Source organism: Eremomyces bilateralis, assembly GCF_010015585.1.
Source record: "Eremomyces bilateralis CBS 781.70 unplaced genomic scaffold P152scaffold_22, whole genome shotgun sequence".
NCBI lineage: Eukaryota > Fungi > Ascomycota > Dothideomycetes > Eremomycetales > Eremomycetaceae > Eremomyces > Eremomyces bilateralis.
The window spans coordinates 136118-153706 of record NW_022985088.1 but is presented as its reverse complement, the minus strand read 5'-3'; the positions used below and the strand labels follow the sequence as shown (position 1 = coordinate 153706).

The 17589-nt window shown below is 51.5% G+C and overlaps 9 protein-coding genes across 9 annotated transcripts; 5 read left to right on the top strand and 4 right to left on the bottom strand.

The window, feature by feature from the left end:
* Positions 1-117: 117 nt before the first annotated feature.
* On the bottom strand, positions 118-1180 carry P152DRAFT_148182 (uncharacterized protein). The gene is made up of 3 exons (XM_033673911.1): positions 733-1180; positions 404-684; positions 118-343 (listed from the first exon to the last, which is right to left on the bottom strand). Exons 1-3 carry the CDS (start codon positions 930-932, stop codon positions 318-320), a joined length of 507 nt encoding a protein of 168 aa, XP_033531393.1. The 5' UTR covers positions 933-1180; the 3' UTR covers positions 118-317.
* A 45-nt stretch (positions 1181-1225) lies between these two features.
* On the top strand, positions 1226-3145 carry P152DRAFT_461147 (putative monooxygenase). The gene is made up of 3 exons (XM_033680059.1): positions 1226-1537; positions 1599-1799; positions 1846-3145. Exons 1-3 carry the CDS (start codon positions 1492-1494, stop codon positions 2931-2933), a joined length of 1335 nt encoding a protein of 444 aa, XP_033531392.1. The 5' UTR covers positions 1226-1491; the 3' UTR covers positions 2934-3145.
* Positions 3146-4796: 1651 nt separating this feature from the next.
* P152DRAFT_441213 (alpha/beta-hydrolase) lies at positions 4797-6088 on the top strand (the record flags this gene model as incomplete). Its single annotated transcript, XM_033677695.1, has 2 exons — positions 4797-5778; positions 5854-6088. 2 exons carry the CDS (start codon positions 4797-4799, stop codon positions 6024-6026), a joined length of 1155 nt encoding a protein of 384 aa, XP_033531391.1. The 3' UTR covers positions 6027-6088.
* On the bottom strand, positions 6076-6424 carry P152DRAFT_148088 (uncharacterized protein). The gene has a single exon (XM_033673909.1). The coding sequence runs from the start codon at positions 6336-6338 to the stop codon at positions 6126-6128; it is 213 nt and encodes a 70-aa protein (XP_033531390.1). The 5' UTR covers positions 6339-6424; the 3' UTR covers positions 6076-6125.
* On the top strand, positions 6233-8082 carry P152DRAFT_148076 (glycoside hydrolase). Its single transcript, XM_033673908.1, has 2 exons — positions 6233-6773; positions 6826-8082. The coding sequence occupies exons 1-2, from the start codon at positions 6438-6440 to the stop codon at positions 7615-7617; spliced, it is 1128 nt and encodes a 375-aa protein (XP_033531389.1). The 5' UTR covers positions 6233-6437; the 3' UTR covers positions 7618-8082.
* A 160-nt stretch (positions 8083-8242) lies between these two features.
* Positions 8243-9952, bottom strand: P152DRAFT_441208 (uncharacterized protein). The gene is made up of 2 exons (XM_033677694.1): positions 9540-9952; positions 8243-9434 (listed from the first exon to the last, which is right to left on the bottom strand). Exons 1-2 carry the CDS (start codon positions 9817-9819, stop codon positions 8548-8550), a joined length of 1167 nt encoding a protein of 388 aa, XP_033531388.1. The 5' UTR covers positions 9820-9952; the 3' UTR covers positions 8243-8547.
* Positions 9953-10319: 367 nt separating this feature from the next.
* Positions 10320-12005, top strand: P152DRAFT_147928 (cell division control protein 2). Its single transcript, XM_033673906.1, has 4 exons — positions 10320-10475; positions 10571-11082; positions 11135-11298; positions 11360-12005. Exons 1-4 carry the CDS (start codon positions 10439-10441, stop codon positions 11631-11633), a joined length of 987 nt encoding a protein of 328 aa, XP_033531387.1. The 5' UTR covers positions 10320-10438; the 3' UTR covers positions 11634-12005.
* A 178-nt stretch (positions 12006-12183) lies between these two features.
* Positions 12184-13224, bottom strand: P152DRAFT_451707 (uncharacterized protein; the record flags this gene model as incomplete). Its single annotated transcript, XM_033678247.1, has 3 exons — positions 12184-12888; positions 13092-13164; positions 13217-13224. The coding sequence occupies 3 exons, from the start codon at positions 13222-13224 to the stop codon at positions 12184-12186; spliced, it is 786 nt and encodes a 261-aa protein (XP_033531386.1).
* Positions 13225-13595: 371 nt separating this feature from the next.
* On the top strand, positions 13596-16807 carry P152DRAFT_461140 (WD40 repeat-like protein). Its single transcript, XM_033680058.1, has 8 exons — positions 13596-13802; positions 14061-14188; positions 14264-14862; positions 14925-15092; positions 15143-15633; positions 15684-15969; positions 16306-16588; positions 16646-16807. The coding sequence occupies exons 1-8, from the start codon at positions 13798-13800 to the stop codon at positions 16738-16740; spliced, it is 2055 nt and encodes a 684-aa protein (XP_033531385.1). The 5' UTR covers positions 13596-13797; the 3' UTR covers positions 16741-16807.
* Positions 16808-17589: the final 782 nt, after the last annotated feature.

Below are 17589 nucleotides of genomic sequence, written 5' to 3'. Positions count from 1 at the left end.
CCTCGTCGAGAGCTGGACTTCAAGAGCCGGACATGCGATAGCGAGGATCTTGGAGGCCTCTTACGTGGGTATGGAAGTAAACGCTGTACCTGTTTCGACGTCCCTTTGACGCCGGAACTTGGCTCGAATGTTGTACACATCCCGCGGACGGATGAGAATAGGTTCTCCATTGGAAGTTTTCTCCTGTGATAGTGCTGCGCAAATCTCCTTGGGTGACAAGCCCGCTTGGCTCATGTCGAACACTTTCGTCTGGATTTCGACTCCGCGAGTTCGATGGCAATTATGGGCGATGGGTTCGCTCATTTCGTGGTTATGGGTCAAGCAGTTACTAGAGATGAACCAGCTTCCTACAGTGCACAGGTCAGATTACATGACGAACGGGAGCGTGGTGCAAGTCTCGTACCATCTACTCGCTTGATAATGACTTTCCACGGGCAGTTGCTTTTTCGTGACGCGGATTTTCTCCTCTGCGCTTTTGAGAAACACGTCCCCGCCCGGTTGCACTGCACAAACACCTTCCGGACCACGTTGCGTTTGTCTACATTGCTCCTCTGGCGGGAGATGCCAAACCACCGATCTCGGGCATATCGACGGATATACTCCTCGGCGGCTCCCAGGGTCTCGAATCCACCAGTGGGGTTGATGGGAGGGTCGGGGAATTGGGTATCGGTCGCGGGGAACAGGCTGCCGGTGTCGCTAGCGGAAGGACTTCGTGTGGAGAAATCGACGTACTTAAAGGTTAGTCCGACGGCTTGACGGGCCTGACGCGTCGCGGTCTGGCGCCGGGTCTGGGATTCCTCCAGGTATGCGAGCATTTCGAGCTCGAAGGCATCTTCGTCGAATTCGGGGAGGACGTGGGTGGTGCGGATGGTCTTCTCCTGCTGATTGACCAGGTAGATCAGAGTGAGTAAAGCGAGCCAAAAGTCCTGCATGGCCTAGACTCCGATAACGACAGTAATAACGAGGCCCTCTGTTTGTATTGGAGATTCGAAGTAGAAGTGGGGTGAGTGTGAGGATAGAAGACGATGAATCGATGGATGGCGTGTAGTTAACGAGAACTGGAGGGGATTTGCGGAGAGTGTGTGTGGGAGGAAGAAGTGGACATTGGAGGGCGCTGAAGAGCCGATGGGAGCTCCCGAATCCAGGCTGGAATCTTTGTCCCCGCCATTCACCCTGTGCCAGCCACATGCACGTTGGGATCATCATCGGGATTCTTCTGGTGTACCGGTAATAATCCACGGTTCGCCAAAAGGTAGTCGGGCCTTAACTTAGAGTAGTTACGACTTACGTCCATCGGTCCGTGGATGATGCACAGTAAAAAACAGGACGGAGCATCTAGCCCTCAACAGACGCCGGTGGCTCGGTGATGGAATTATGGAACAATGGCGCCGAGATATATATGGCTTGACGCCCACCAAACTTGAACTATTAGTTACTTAAAGCAAACGGAATCAAGGAAGTGATCACTGATACCCAAGTACAGCAGCAAACATGGATGATCAAGTCAAAAATTTGAAGATATGTATCGCTGGCGCTGGTATGAGAGTCCTTCAAAAAAAGCGAACTGTCCCGTCCCAACCTGCTAACCGCCGGTCTAGGAATGGGCGGTCTCTCCAGCGCCCTGGCACTTGCAAGAGCTGGGTTCCAAAACATTGAGGTTTACGAATTGGCTTCGGACCTTGGCTTTGTTGGAGCTGGCATCCAGCTTGCTCCCAATCTTGCCCGCATCCTAGACAGATTCGGCGTCTGGGACCCCATCGAGCAGGAGTCTACGGGAATTAAGGAGACGAGCATCCGGGGTAATACCATTCAAGATCAACGTTGGTTCTGTGCTGACCAATACAGACGGTGCGACCGATAATGAATTGGCTCATGTCATGATGCCCGACATCAGGCAGATCTATGGCTTCCCGCATGGAACTGGGCATCGATACTCTCTTGCAACAGGACTCTATGAAGGTTGTAAGAAATATAATGCCATCAAGTTCATTTTCCGGACTGGCATCAGCTCCGTGGAGTCATGGTCACCGAAGCCGGTCTTCACGGTGACTCCACGCGACGGAGAGCCATACACGATCGAGGCGGATATTCTTCTTGGTGCCGACGGCATTAAGAGCGCCACTCGCACATCGATGCTCGCACATCTCAAAGTCGACGCGGAGATTGTCGAGACGGGACAGGCCGCCTATCGAATCGTGTTGGACCGGAAAGACATGGAGCACGACCCCGAGCTGTTAGAACTGATTAATTCCGACGGGGTGACGCGGTGGATCGGGGAGAAGCGGCATATCATCGCATATCCGATCCAAAGCAAGACCATCTACAACCTCTCGACCGTGCAACCGGACAACAATTTCGCGGAAGCGCCGTCAATAACATACACGACGAAAGGGTCGAAGGAAGTCATGCTAAAGGTGTTCGAGGACTTTTGTCCCAAGGTCCAGAAGATGCTGAACCTGGTCCCAGAAGGAGAGGTGTGCGAGTGGCGTCTGCGTGTGTACGCTCCCTTGCCAACCTGGGTATGCGGTTCGGTTGCTCTCGTTGGCGATTCATGCCATGCCACCCTTCCTCACCTAAATCAAGGGGCTGCCCAAGCCATCGAAGATTCCGCCGTTCTAGGAGTCGTGCTCGGTCGGCTGCCCGACGTCCGTCCAGAGTCCATTAACAAAGCATTGCAGATATACGAATCCGTCCGTAAGGAGCGGGCGGAGACGCTCGTAGCAATCGCTGCGGCTTCTGGTCGCGCCCTACATTTGGGATCGGGGGCGGCAAAGGAAGAGAGGGACAAGCAATTCGCGGCCCTCAAAGCTGCTGGTGGGAAGGGACCGGTGCCAGACAAATGGGCGGATCCTGAGGTCCAGAAAGAGATTTATGGACATGATTGTACGAAGGAGGCGGAGACGGCGTTTCAGGAGCAGTTTAACAAGCTGTGAGATGCGCTGCCATCTCACACAATCGACAAGGGGTTTAGATCTGGAGTATTAGAAAGCAATGCTTGCCTGGATGCAGTACTTTGATATGCCAGCGGAGACGAAGCATCATGGCCTAAACTACCACGGAAGCCTTTCCATAACGACCAAGTAGAAACCCTGGATAGTTTTTGAGGTGTACATCAGAATTCAGAACACATCATATCCAAACCTGATCCTGTCACCATTGTTGAATTGAATGCAGCTCAGCTCACTCGCCGTTCAGACTACGCATATAGAATTTTATGATTTCCCGAGAGAATATCAAGATATCGTTTGGCTGAATTTCGACTCAGGAGTTTATCTTTGGCTTCTATGAAAGGGAGTTTGGCATGTATTATTACGGGTGGGGGGGGGCGGAGGGGCCTTTTGCCGTGGTGACAGCTCGGCTGGCCCCAAAAAATCTCGGCTGACCATCCTAATCGGGTTAGGCAAATCACGTGAGGTCAGTTGACCTTTTACCCGAGGCAACCAGGCTGTAGAGGTAAAGAGTCACGTGCCCATAACTATTAAACTTCTAGTTATTCATTTTTTCTAGTTAGCGAGAAGGTTTCTCTTTCTAAATCTCATCCGACTTTAGGTCTATTGCCTGTAGACACCTCCTCCTGTTACAAAATGCGAATTATCAAGCATGTTTCGGGCTCCTAGACCTATCATTGCTCGATGGCAGCAATGATTATCTGGACGGTTATGATGGGGTAGTGAACCATCCGACGCCCGCTATCTAGCTCTCAATTCTCATCCCCACTGTTGACTGTGGTAGTGGGCATTGCTAGTACCCAAGATCCCTAGCAGGATCTACGCGTTGCTTGTGTCTATGAAACAAGGTATGTTCCCAACTCTTCCATTTGCCAATTCTCTCAAATAATTCTATGATGATTGTGGATCTTTCTTTCCTGTTGTATTACTGAGCTCTTATGCTTTGAGGAACACAAATTCACTCGCCGATCTGACTGTATCACGGCTCTCCGCCATTTCCTATCTCCTCTGCTCCTATCTATGGCGACTTGTTTCTGACATCTCTCCTTTCATAGGTCGATCACTGTAGTTTCTACGGATACACCTTCTAGCACATCGTAGGCGCGCGCCAGGAACCCACAACATCTGGCTTAGCTTTGAGGTGGGATACGAAAATTCTATACCAGGCAGCTACCGAATACCGATATCTAACACTTTACGATTGGGCGTTTCTGTAGCCGTCTCACTGACCTAGGTAAGTTGGAGATGTTGAGGTCATCGTGGAAGCTCCCTCCAGGGCTGTGATCAACTGGTGTAGAACTTCAGATGGCGTGGGGGTCCTGATTCGACTCAACTTCGTCTTACGTATGATATACTAAATAATGTTATGAGAATACCTTTGTCAATTTCGATCCAAAGTTGCAGTCTTGCTGTGTACAATGTTGTCATCTACGATTCCATTTCGTTTATACCTTAATAGGCTGTAGCCTGTAGGGCACCAGATGTCTGATGCTTTGGTCAGCGCTAGCTCTGACACATGCACCGAAACTGCCTCCCTGTATCCCTACGGAGTAGTTTTGTAACCTTGCCTCGGCACCTTAGCATCGTAATCAATTATCTCCAAACCTTATTCCATTTTTGATTCGTAATGTGTGTTCACGACTTCGAAGAGGCAATCAATAAACTCCAACGGCAGAGCATTACGACGGCCCTGGCAGCCGTGGCAGGGCATCCACTGTGGGCCACAGTCTACATGTGATCGTACCTGGAGGCAAGCAGCACGGCCGGCCTTTTTAAATCCCATCGATGGTAAGCTTCGTTTATTAGGCCCCGTTCAGTAGCAATTCTCCATCACGAAGTATGGGCATGATGTCGAAGATTCAAGCTCGCCAGCCTTTCAAGGCCCTCTACGCGCTTTGCGCCTTGACCTTCGAGCTCATCCGATTCCCCGTCTGGATATTGACGTACCTGATTCCACCTCTGCGACCGAATCCGAAATGGACCTTCCGACAAGCCCTCATGACCCGGATCGTCAGGTCCTTCCTTTACCATTCAGCGAATGTCGAGGTACGCACCCCCTTGTCGCTTCGACCCGGTGGGGAGAAGAAGCAGTTCGTGGTCCTGTCGCCAGCCAACGCGTCGTTTTACGAGGGTCCGGTGAAGGACGAGCATATAAAGCCTGAGAAGATCGGAGGAACATGGTATCCGGAACCCTTTCCAGCGAATGGGACTGCCAATGTGGACGTCGTTCTCAATTTTCACGGCGGAGGATATGTAATTGGTGATGGCCGAACTAAAGATGCTGGGTTCACTGCCGCAACTTTATTGAAGACCACGCCTGCCAAATACGTCTTCTGCCCGCAATATCGTCTTGCGTCGAACCCTGATAGTCGATTCCCAGCAGCCGTTCAGGATGCTATCACCTCATATGTCTACCTGACAAAGACCCTTGGTATCCCGTCATCCAGAATCATATTCTCCGGTGATTCTGCTGGAGGCAACCTCGTCCTCGCTCTCCTTCGATTCCTTGCTGAATTTGGCGAGCAGGTTGGATTAAGCCACCCGGCATGCGCATTCCTCTGGTCTCCTTGGGTCGACTTGGAGGCCGCTATTGATCCAGCGAATATTAGAAACTCACCCCACGAGTCAACCGACTACTTGTGCGGTGCCTTCGGTGCCTGGGGCGGACGTAGCTACATTAGCGACCACAACACGAAGCTGGATCCGAGGAATCCATATATCAGCCCTCTTCACCACCCGTTCCGCACGCCTGTGCCTCTGTTCGTCCAGAGCGGGGGTGCTGAAGTCCTCTTCCACGATCACGTCGAGCTGGTGGAAAGGTTCGGAGACGGTTCGCCCGAAGGGACGGCCCCCGCCCAAAATATCGGCAAGATTAACAAGCTGGCCGAGGGCGTGGGCATTAAAGGCGGGAAGAAGGATATCGGGGTCGGGAATACGGTAAAGCTTTTCGTGACGGAGCATGCTCCTCACGATATTGCACTCGTTGGGCATTTGCTTGGATTCAAAAAGGAGTTTGTAGAGGCGGTTCGTGGTGCCGCAAAGTTCTTGGAGAAATATCGATATCGCCCCGAGCTATAGGCTTATGTAGTACTATTTAGATGCCGCTAATGCTACGCCTTCCCTGGTGGAATAGGTATGTGCTATATGCATGGCTCTAATGAGCGTCTTGCGTTGCGTCTAGTTGAGATCGACATCCCGTTGTCTGGACCGTGGGTACCGCGTGAAATAGGGTTTAGGGTTCAAGAGGACCAGCCAACATTGCTTCCAGAAAGCAATCCAGTACCCTCGAGAAAATCCCAAACATCCAATCGTGGGGGGCGGTGTCCAACTCTTTGATTTAAGTGAATCACGATTCTCATTGGGACCGTAAGGTTGAGAATCCAATATCATTCCTGCTGGTGTCACAGACTTGCTGTAGCATGTCTCATTCAATGAAACATCCGCGATGATAGTTACTATAATTTTGGGAAATCTTCTTTGACCTCACACATGGCGCCAGCGGTTAGGCAGGATCTTCTTCCTGTACATGAAGGACCTCGCCTGATTTTGTACTATCAAACACATCATGACTCCTTGGGCAACGTTATCTCGGTCCTTCCTCTCATCACCAAAAGCACAGGAGTTACGCACGTCATAGTCGCAGCGATACATATTAATAACGGACCGGGGAATATCACACTTAACGATGATCCGCCGGACGCCGCCAAGTTCAATACTCTCTGGCAGGAAGTGGCATGGCTCCAGGGCTCGGGAATCAAGGTGATGGGCATGCTCGGAGGAGCGGCGCATGGCAGCTTTCTACGGCTCAGCGGAGATGATTCTTCCGTATGCTCCGAATGGCAAGTATTGAAGGCCACTGACTGATCATTTGTCCCAGTTCGAGGCATACTACCGCCCTCTCGAAGAGGTGGTACGGAGACATCGCCTGGATGGACTCGACCTCTCGATCGAAGAAGAAATCCCCGTCGCATCTGTCCAACGGCTCCTAACCCGCCTCCGCTTGGACTTCGGACCGTCCTTCATCCTTTCACTCGCTCCCGTCGCTACAGCTCTGATACCCGGGTTACCGCATCTTTCGGGCTTCTCCTACTTTGAACTCGAGACATGGTGCCAATCGCTCGTCACGTCCACACCCGAGGCGCCACCGACTGCGCCCATCATATCGTTCTACTCCGCCATCACCTACTGCAACTGGGGCGACGCCTCGAATCCGTTCCTTTACGCCTCCTTGATCGCTCAAGGATGGGACCCTTCCCGAATCGTCCTTGGCTTAATCACCAACCCCGCGAACGGTGCAGGCCACGTCCACTTACCCCGAATGAAGACCGTTCTCGCCGCCGTGCGGGCCGCGTTCCCAAATTTCGGCGGCGTGATGGGCTGGGAGTATTTCAACGCGGGGCTTGAGCGGGAGGGGACGAACGAGCCATGGGAGTGGGCCCAAGAGCTAGGATCGGTGATACGGACGCGTTCGACAGGTGTCCAGCCGAGCATTGATGCTAGATTGCGGAACCCGGCTCAGGCCTGGGGAGGGCAGCTGCAAACACGGTGGAAAGGGGAAGATTTGGACACGCTCATGGCGCTGGGAGTGGATATGGCGGAGGCGATTCAGGCCATGGATGCGGCGGATGGGAATGTGGATCTGGCTGCTTCCTTTTTGTTCGATAGCTAATCTGCACGGTTCAAGAACGTTGCAGGCCGGAGTGGGTGACTATCGAACTGGTACCGCAGATGCTTGCGGCGGGAAGAGGTGGTGGCACTGAATGGGGCACGAATAAAAAATCGGCGAAGCCAGTAGTATTCAACGATGACTTCCATCTATCAAGAGAGGTTTCATTCTCCTGAGTCATCAAGGCTATCCTGGCATCGCCAGCCTACTATCAGTTTGGCAGCGGTCTCCGAAGATTGTCTTCACCACCAGGGTTCTATCATCGAACCATCCGTTTCAACGCCTCATACTTCTCGCCCACCATCTACCCTCATGGGGCCGGCATATGGAATGGGTGATGCCCGTACTCAAATCCTGGAACAGCAGTTTGTTTGGATGTTAGATCAGATGGTTTACATGCGTCTCCTTAGGGATTTGAGGATGTACCTATATCCAGCAGGAGGATGTAAACGAATGGATTAGCCATTTACAACCAACTGGTATCATATGGACACAAACTATTGAGCAAATTCTGACTCAAGGAACGGCCATTAACCTCCCTCACTGCGTCATGGAACACCCTCCATGCTGGAATGAATTTGAGGTACTTTGACATTGAACTAGCTCAGAGGCTCTACGCACATTGTAACTCTTATAAATCTTCGTAAATTTCGCTCTTTCGTCGCTTCTAGTCATCGGAAACTATGTGCATCTCAAAAATTACAATTGTTTGGCTACAAATGAGCATCTTTCCTGGAGAGAGTACGAAGTGCATCTTGAATAGCGAGACAGTATTTCCATGCTCCAACGCCACCATCGTCCTTTTTTACATTGGAAAGACTTGAATGGACTAATCTAAGACACAAAACTCCGTTATGATGCTATAATGCCTTCATCCGCAGTATGCGCTGTATTAGAAGCAATCTCATATATTTCCACTTCTGGGGGGTTTCTCTATGCAGTGGTATACCTGTTCTGCTTGGACGACTCCTCTTGCATTTGCCTGACATTCAGATTGATACGTTTGTTCTTCATCCATCCTCTCCACCTGCCGAAGTCATCCGCCATTTGGTCAGGTAGCAGTACATCTCCATCACTCTTGTGGACATTATCATCCCCCGAATCCGCGGTGGCCGGCCATTGTTCGAGCCAGCCGGGACATGTGCCTCGTATAATTTGCGGGACGCCATGCCAGGCGAACCTCGACTTTCCAGCCATATAAACGGCATCTCCCGATCTCAAGCGGAGCGCAATGCACCCACTCGGGTTTGGGATAGGCCGTTCTCCGTCTCTTGGATCAAATTCGCTCGTCTCCGGCTCGGGTCCAATGATAAATATCCCGTCACAGCCGAAGCTCAAGCTGACTAGGCCGCGGTCTGTGGTTTCACTCACATCGCGATGCACGCTCAGAGTGTCGCCTGGAGAATAAAAGTTCAAGATCGCAGCCTCTGCTAGCGTGTCGGGGAACAAATCCGAGATGAGGTTTCCAATGTCGCTCGGGAATGGCGGTAGAGCTTTAGCGTCTTCAGGATAGACTTTAGCAGTCCAATCGTACTGCCCTCCAAAAGTAACCCATCGAAGCTTTTTGGCAAGCACGCTCGTCAATGCCAATGGCTTGTGCACTTCGGGATTCTTGGGTATGAAGGTGGGTTCGGAGTTCGTTGAGGCCTCGCCGACTTTGGAAGAAAAGAACGAGGAAGCCGGGGGCTCTGGGTACGTGACATTGTAATGAAGATGAATGTTGGTTTGGTGACTAGGATTGGAAAGGTCTCGATGAAGCATGCGGTTTAAAAGAGACGATTGGATGCTTGGAGGAAGAAGGGATGGGATGATATGCAAACCTGGGGCATGTCAGGATATTCCGAAACGGTTCAACGTGGCAATGCAATCCGCTGCGAAATCATCCTCTTTACAGAAAAGAGTTTCGCGGAGCGTGGATGACCCACCAGGCATATCTGCGTGCTCAAAGACCTTCGTGTCTTGGCTGCCGTCTGAGAATTTGGGGTCGAAGTTTGTGAAGGCATCTTGGAGAGTCTCTCTCCCAATGACGCCAATAATTTTAAGACCAGCAGCTTCCTGCTGGTCGAATGTATCGATGTTCTTAGAGAAATCAAGGATCAACGGGTCAGTTTTCAGTTCCTCGGGTCTCATACGCTGATATCGTTTGTACAGAGAGCGGACATTGTCTGGCGGCTTCGCATGCGCATCCAGCATTTGTGGACTCATATCATGACCTCGTTGCTAGGCAAATGTGGGAAGATATGGTCTGCTTACGGAATAAATGATGCAGGGATAGATGGATGAAAATAAAGCCTTCGGTGATTTAATAGTTTAGCTTAACTTGATCAAGTCATCAGGGCACACTGCTCTGGATGTTTTGAATTGTTTTTTATATCTATGATCCTGATTGAGGGTATCGGGCATCAAGGCATTCAATCCAGGCATCCAGGGACTCGGACGCGACATCAGCGAATCACACATGAGAACGCATCTGCATCGCGGTGCAACCGCGACAAGCCCCCAACTCACCAGGGTCCGTATGTTTACCCACACAGGTCTGACCCATGGCCATCACCCACCATAGCAGTCTCCCACTCAACCCGCTGAGAAACATAATAATCATATCCATCACCTTCGTCAATTTGTTCAGAAACTTCTCTACTAACTAACAGCAACCGGTTGGATCATCGTTGCGTGCACTTTGTCCATCAGAGAGATTTCAATTCCATCTTTGGTTTCTCTTTTGTCTGTACCGAACCGTCACCATCCCTTTCGTTTCTGGGTATCAACAGCGTTGGCTACAGACATTCAATTACGTTTCTCCTCGATCGATTGTCTGCTAATCATGGAGAACTACCAGAAGATGGAGAAGATAGGCGAAGGTATGTAACCCGTTACTGATAACATGTCCTCAGTGTTGTCATTTGAACTACGACCCCTCCATCAAGAATTCCTCATCTGACATCTCGATCCCTAGGGACGTACGGTGTGGTATACAAAGCTCGAGACCTCACCTCGAACAAAGTCGTCGCCCTCAAGAAGATCCGCCTCGAGGCAGAGGATGAAGGTGTCCCATCCACCGCCATTCGAGAGATCTCCCTCCTCAAAGAACTGAACAACCCCGCTATCGTCCGCCTACTGAACATTGTTCACGCCGACGGTCACAAACTCTACCTCGTCTTCGAATACCTCGACCTCGACCTCAAGAAGTACATGGAATCGCTGCCCGTCTCGGACGGTGGACGAGGAAAACCCCTTCCAGACTCCGCGGTGGGTACCACGCTCAGCACGCTCGGACTGGGTCCGGATATTGTCAAGAAGTTCATGGTGAACCTGGTGGAGGGCATACAGTACTGCCATTCGCACCGGGTGCTGCATCGGGACTTGAAGCCCCAAAACTTATTGATCGACCGGGATGGGACTCTGAAGCTGGCAGATTTCGGACTTGCACGGGCGTTCGGCGTTCCATTGCGAACATATACTCACGAGGTTAGTGGATGATATAGCTTCGCGATGCCCTTATATTGACATCGGTTCGCAGGTTGTCACTCTCTGGTATCGTTCTCCCGAGATCCTCCTTGGAGGCAAGCAGTACTCTACTGGTGTCGATATGTGGTCCGTCGGATGCATCTTTGCTGAAATGTGCACCCGGAAACCGCTGTTCCCCGGCGACTCGGAGATCGACGAGATCTTCAAAATCTTCAAGTACGTGCTTCGCCCTTTTCCTCGGTCATAAAGTAGACATGACTAACCTCCGTACCTGCAGGCTTCTCGGCACCCCGAGTGAAGAGAACTGGCCAAGCGTCTCAAGCTTCCCGGACTACAAGTCCACATTTCCCCAGTGGCAACGAAATTGGGAAAATCCTCTCGTCCCCGGTCTCGACGACCACGGCCTCGACCTGCTCGATCTGATGCTCGCCTTCGATCCCTCCATGCGCCTCTCCGCCAAGCAAGCGCGAGTCCATCCGTACTTCTCGAGCGGACGATCCCGAATCAACGGCACCAACGGGATCCACGGAATCAACGGCACGTACCAGTAAATATCGCGCGTTCTCATCCCTGTTGTCGACGCGCGCGGCCGTCGCTTCGATATGATCACGAAACGATTTCCTTCACGACGGGTAACGCATCATGGAATGGTTGGAATGGGCGGGGAGGGGGGCCAACATGGTGATGACAGTGGGTTTTGCATATGTACAACGGTGGGCGGAAGGGAGTCGGCCGGATTTCCTCGTCGAGGACGACACTGCGCGGGTTTCCTTGGTTCATTTTCCTCAGCGCCTTTGGCTCGGACAGCATTGATATTGGAGGACCGTGTCAGCAATTGGTATCGCAGTCGCCAATGGGCGTACGGAGCATGGATTACGAGCGAACATTAGCAGGTTCGTGTGAATCAATCCGAATAAGATTGTTTTAAGTCCTATTGTTTGAAGCCCTGGATAGGGTCGGTGTCTTCTGGTAGTCAGCCCACGCCTCAAGGCCTTTCGTACTTCCAACCTTGGCCTGCAACGTGAACGATGAAGTGCAAGGTCTGCACTACAAGGCATGTCGAGCTTCATTTGGACGAGTCTAACAGCCAACCCGGGGAGTTTAGGCACTAACAATCAAATTTTTACCGATAGCTCTTTTCCATGTCAAATATCGGTCCATATCCGGTGCAAATCCCTCTAGCTCCAGTGCTTTTGTAAGTAGAATTGCCCATGCCTTTCGATCCCCGTTAGGGAGAAGAAAGCCAGCAGAAAGCAATGGCTTCGTTCCGAGCCAAAACATAGGATGAAACGCTGCAGATTCCCAATCGAGAATCGCAACGAGATCTCCATCGTCATCGACGATTATATTTCCCGGTCCAAGGTCAACGTAGTAGAAGAGAAAGGGTGCTATAGCCCTGGACTTGGTGGCCGAAGGGTCCGCGAGATAAGACTGAAGCAGCTCGATAGAATACGGACCTAGAAACTGTGGCTTCCACGAAGGCTCGGAGTCCGGAGGCCGCGCTATCAGAAATGGTTCGACTATGCCTGTGCCATCCGCCGTCTCTAGTCTTCCCGATGTCATGGCCGCCAGAGCCTTGCAAAAACGTGCAACTGTACTTGCGAGTTGAGTACGGCGATCAGAAGACAATGTATCCCACGCCTGAGCTAGGGTCTTTCCTTTCACTGATTCCAGAATGAGAAACGAGCGACTCCAATAAGTATCTATCCACGAGTAGACGATCTTTGGGGTAGGGAGCGACGAGACTCGGTTAACAAACTGAATTGTGTCGCTTTCCAGTTGCATCTCAGTTCGCCATGCTTTGGCCTTAATAAATGTTCCTGCGATGTTCCAAACCGCCGCAGAAGTACCTCCGTGATGAATAAGGCCGCTTTTCGAGCTCCCACATTCTCTTAATCTCGTAGACGCGCCATCCTTTCAGATAACGCTCGAAGTCAATACACTTTGCCATCATCATCTTTCCAACTTTTCAAAGCACTTTCTGATACCTCTGAGACAACTTCACAGACCATTGCGTCGCCTAGTAACCAGCGATCCTGGTCTATTTGGACTACGGAATTTTCCACAGGTGGACTCATAAGACTACTAAAGGTTAGTTATTTTCCTAGAAATAAATCACAGACGCCAGACATACCAAAACATGTTGACCAGAGTAAATATGCCGCTAAGAGAGAGTCGTCAGTTTCGGTCTTTGACATCCAGAGTCAACTTTCCTCGCCCGTCTCCCCAGCTCCGGCCCGTAAGTGGACCCCGCGTTGGCCTTCTCCAATTGCTCCTGCGCGATGATCCTCTTCAAACCCTCGACTTCGCTCGGCCCAGTCGAGGAGAAATGATTAAGACGCCGTGAGAGTCTTCATATGCCGGATGACGGAAAGAGATGTTGTAGTCAGGCCCAAACGTGTTCCCTAGGATGAGGGGTGTAACTGGATGGGTAGGCTTGCCGCTTATAACGAATGCCCCACCACTCCGTCAACATCCCGATGCCCCGATACTGTAGGTACTCCACCGGATGAGTTCATACTTCACCTTCATCTGACGCTGTGTCGTGATCTTTGAGTTCATTTTCCACTGTTACTGAATGTCACCATGCGGCACGAGTCTGTGATGAAGCATGGGTCCAACGACCCGGGCAACTGAAAAGTATTGCCAGTCTATTCAACCTATCATTGAGAACTAAGCCCTGGGATCCTTCGGGTCTCAACTGCTCCCAACACTATGTTGTAAGTATAAACTCTGCTCCGCATGATACGATTCTGTATATGTTGTCCTGTGATGTTCTTGGCCCTTGTCTCTATTGCTTGTACACCATGTCTCGCATGGCGTGTTCCTTGGTTGGTGAACACGAGGCCAACCGCAGCGCCAATGATAGAAAGGCTTGTCTCAAGCCACCTGAGCATTCCGTGGTCGTCCTGCTTCAAGTCGCGCAACATCTCTGATATGGTATACGGATAACAATGCTGATGGATTATGGCGTATAGCGTACTGCCTCCGCCACCCCGGCCGGATGGGTTCTACAGTTCCGTTGGCGGCCCTGGACAGCCCTTCGAGACGAATAATACGCTATCGCATCCCACCGGGCCGGAATATCAATTGGTGCTCGGTGAAGGTATGTCGAATTACGGCTCGACGCTGTTTTTCGAGCGACGGCTCATAGAAAATCCCAAACTGACCACATAGGCAGGCACTTACAATCTTACCGACGACCTTCTTCTCGCGACCCCGCCTCCCCATCCTTCCGAAGCACCTGTACAGAACACCAATCCCCTCGCAACTACGATACCACCTCCCGCAGCCGGTACGAAGCTGTCTCTCATCATTCTTTCACCATCCTCATCCACCTCCGGTCCGTCGTCGAGTAGCCGCAGCCCCGCGGCCGGAAGCAAGAGCGACATCGTGCAAGACAGCCCAGCTGCCAGCAATACTGGGCGAAACCCCTCCTCTTTACTCTTATCACGAACAGCATGGAGTAGCGGCCTAGGCGGAGGAGCCCATAATGCTGGCACTGTGCGCTCAGTTCCTGAGAACGCGCCACAGGTCCCCCAGTTTGGAGCGGGGAACACGGCGTTGTATCCACAGCCTAATTCAAAAGAAACGAAGGATGGCTCGAAGCGGCGAAAACCGAAGAACAACATAGTGAAGAGCAATTCATCGTTTGTGTCCCGGGTGATTCCTCATGAATCGCTGGGGAAGAGACTTGGAGAGCGCAATCCGCAGGGGATATTGGCATTTGCGAACATCAATCGAGGGTTGCAGTGGTTGGATCTGAGCGATGTGAAGAAGGTGAGAGAAACCTTCAAGCTCCATTTTCACATTTACAGGAACTCATCCATCGTGTGGAATAGGACGAGAACCTCACGAAGATATTGTTTACCAAGGCACATGCACTCTGTCACGACATCAACCAACTCACGAAATCCCAACAACACTTGGATATGGTGATCGGTTTCTCGACCGGGGACATTATATGGTATGAGCCGATGTCCCAGAAGTATGCCCGTTTGAATAAAAACGTAGGTTCTCCGCCTGAAGCGGACCGAACATTTTTTAACGTCCTGGCCAGGGTATTATTAACTCGTCCGCCGTCGCTGATATTCGCTGGCTTCCGGGCTCCGAGAATTTATTCATGGCGGCGCATTTTGACGGTTCGATCGTCGTATATGACAAAGAGAAGGAAGACGCGCCATTCACCCCCGAAAACACCGATCGCCCATCCGCTGCTCCTCATTCCCAGGCCCGCCCATCCACCGATGCCTTTGCTTCAGCTGCCAATTTAGCACAGAATGTCGCTTCCGCTGCAAATGGCGCAACGTCGTCAAGTGGAAGCGCGTCATCGACGATTAACGAACACACGAACGGTACGGGACGCGCGAAGTCGTTCACGTTACAGGTGTGCAAGAGCGTCCAAAGCACGAACCAGAAATCCAATCCCGTGTCTTTCTGGAAGATTAGTAATGCCAGGGTGAACGCTTTCGCGATTAGTCCAGATGCAAAATACCTGGCCATCGTCAGTGATGATGGAGGCTTACGAGTGCTTGATTATTGCAACGAGAAGTATGTCATTCCATTTCTCAAACTTGTCACCATGCTCAATTGCGTCAAAGGCTTCTCGATGTATTCTATTCGTACTACGGCGCTCTACTCTGTGTGACCTGGTCTCCAGACGGCCGATATATCTTGACCGGCGGTCAGGACGACCTCGTTTCCATCTGGTCGGTGGCAGACAGCGCTCTCGTTGCACGATGCCAGGGGCATGCCTCGTGGGTGACGTCGGTTGCCTTCGATCCCTGGCGATGCGACGAACGAAATTATCGATTCGGCAGTGTAGGAGAGGATTGTCGACTCCTACTATGGGATTTTAGCGTCGGCATGCTGGGCCGACCTCGAGCAGTAAGTGGAACTTTCTTTCAATTCGCTCGATATGCATTGAAAATCTTATCCTCGGCTCGGGCATTTACCCCTGGTACGGGCCGCATATCTTACCAGTCAATTCCATGGGTAAGGATTGTTGCCCCGAAGCCGACGGACCCGGAATTATCCCCACACGGGCTATTCCATTAACAGGTACCAGCCGGTATACCGGACCATACCTTTGAGCCGTTGCAGAAAAGCGATGTCATGCTTGCTGACGAGTGTCTGATTTGCGGTGCATATCATCCCTCCCTCCCCTTGTTTATCGACTCTAGGAGCACCGTGACCTCGGGCTAAAGCAATTTGCTCACGTAGGCCTCCGTCCGACACCGACCCTCCATTTCCAGCCACCTTGCCGTCGCACGGACACGGGCGGAATCGTCCTCCACACATCTTCGATCCGACAGCAACCTATCACGGCAGCCCAGTGGCGAGGATGGAGCAGACCACGAGCTCGCCGAACAGGAAATCGTGCATCCCGTCGAACCGAGGTCGCGGACGGCGCTTCTACCGCCGGTGATGGCAAAGCAGGTCGACGAGCATCCGCTGTGCTGGGTGGGATTCGTCGAGGAGGCGGTGGTGACGAGTTGTATGAACGGTGAGTCGGCCTCCGCGGTAGCCGGGATGCTGTCGTTGCTAACTCGGACCATTATAGGTCACATTCGTACTTGGGGGCGTCCCAAAGAAGGAGTCGATACGATCGCGGAAGCCAGTGACGGGGCTCCGTCTACGGCGGGGAGCAGTTGTTAGAGTGAAGTACCATGCAATCCGTCTCTATGTCTGAGTTAAGACATAGGTTTAGTTTAGCTGCCGAGATGATTTCTAAAGTATATTTATATGTACATATAGTATGTATTGGTCAGCATGCCTACAGAAATAGTCTTCATACCTGTTATCTCACTGCTAGCCTCTAAGCTATGTTATATGTCCCACTTTCCATATCACATAATATTCCATAATGCACCCCTCGGGTTTCATTAGACCTTTCTACCCATGGCTTTGGGGAAAAAGAATCAAATGGCGGGCAACAGCGATAACTGACCAGGAAATCATGGCCAATCGATAAATTCTCTATGTTAGGGCAGAAACACTTAGCCTCTGAGGGTATTCCGTTTAGTCTGGATAGCGGGATGCAGTGTTGCGATAGTCAACCGCTTGATACGTAACAGCTAATTAATTACTTAGCTTTGGAAGATGTTGAGTGGGGGTGCTGTCTCCTTCAACGACCTCCAAAATTCAAGCTACGGAAAAGGAGAGCCTCTCGGCTTACTAACTCAAATGAGTAAAGGGGATTATATCTTGAAAAGGTAATGAATCTGAGCCGAAACGGAGCAACATAAGTAATCAGGTTGTCCATTCTCGCCCGGTCTCGGTTTCAGTTAAGACACGGCACCCACAATTCCCCGACTCCGACTCCCAGAAGCCAACGGCCGTACGGGTATTTCTGAATTCCCCCATACCCGAGCCTCGTGTGTGCATGACTATATTGCATGAGGACTGAAGATGATGGGACGGAGGAACCACTTATGCAGCTGGACGAAACAGCCGTGTATCCGCCGCCAGCCACACCTCTGGAGTTGGATTCCCTGCTGTCGCGAT

Bases quoted from the DNA above. Each gene is read 5' to 3' on its own strand.
- P152DRAFT_148182 (XM_033673911.1), bottom strand. From the start codon at position 932: ATGCAGGACTTTTGGCTCGCTTTACTCACTCTGATCTACCTGGTCAAT. The intron at 685-732 runs GTACGTCGATTT...CGACACCGGCAG, and splicing joins GCCGTCGGACTAACCTTTAA to CCTGTTCCCCGCGACCGATA. The intron at 344-403 runs GTACGAGACTTG...CACTGTAGGAAG, and splicing joins CATTATCAAGCGAGTAGATG to CTGGTTCATCTCTAGTAACT.
- P152DRAFT_461147 (XM_033680059.1), top strand. From the start codon at position 1,492: ATGGATGATCAAGTCAAAAATTTGAAGATATGTATCGCTGGCGCTG. The intron at 1,538-1,598 runs GTATGAGAGTCC...CCGCCGGTCTAG, and splicing joins GATATGTATCGCTGGCGCTG to GAATGGGCGGTCTCTCCAGC. The intron at 1,800-1,845 runs GTAATACCATTC...TGACCAATACAG, and splicing joins TAAGGAGACGAGCATCCGGG to ACGGTGCGACCGATAATGAA.
- P152DRAFT_148088 (XM_033673909.1), bottom strand. From the start codon at position 6,338: ATGATATTGGATTCTCAACCTTACGGTCCCAATGAGAATCGTGATTCA.
- P152DRAFT_148076 (XM_033673908.1), top strand. From the start codon at position 6,438: ATGGCGCCAGCGGTTAGGCAGGATCTTCTTCCTGTACATGAAGGACCT. The intron at 6,774-6,825 runs GTATGCTCCGAA...CATTTGTCCCAG, and splicing joins TCAGCGGAGATGATTCTTCC to TTCGAGGCATACTACCGCCC.
- P152DRAFT_441208 (XM_033677694.1), bottom strand. From the start codon at position 9,819: ATGAGTCCACAAATGCTGGATGCGCATGCGAAGCCGCCAGACAATGTC. The intron at 9,435-9,539 runs GTGGGTCATCCA...GACATGCCCCAG, and splicing joins TGAGCACGCAGATATGCCTG to GTTTGCATATCATCCCATCC.
- P152DRAFT_147928 (XM_033673906.1), top strand. From the start codon at position 10,439: ATGGAGAACTACCAGAAGATGGAGAAGATAGGCGAAG. The intron at 10,476-10,570 runs GTATGTAACCCG...CTCGATCCCTAG, and splicing joins GATGGAGAAGATAGGCGAAG to GGACGTACGGTGTGGTATAC. The intron at 11,299-11,359 runs GTACGTGCTTCG...CCGTACCTGCAG, and splicing joins GAGATCTTCAAAATCTTCAA to GCTTCTCGGCACCCCGAGTG.
- P152DRAFT_461140 (XM_033680058.1), top strand. The intron at 14,863-14,924 runs GTGAGAGAAACC...CGTGTGGAATAG, and splicing joins ATCTGAGCGATGTGAAGAAG to GACGAGAACCTCACGAAGAT. The intron at 15,970-16,305 runs GTAAGTGGAACT...TTGCTCACGTAG, and splicing joins TGCTGGGCCGACCTCGAGCA to GCCTCCGTCCGACACCGACC.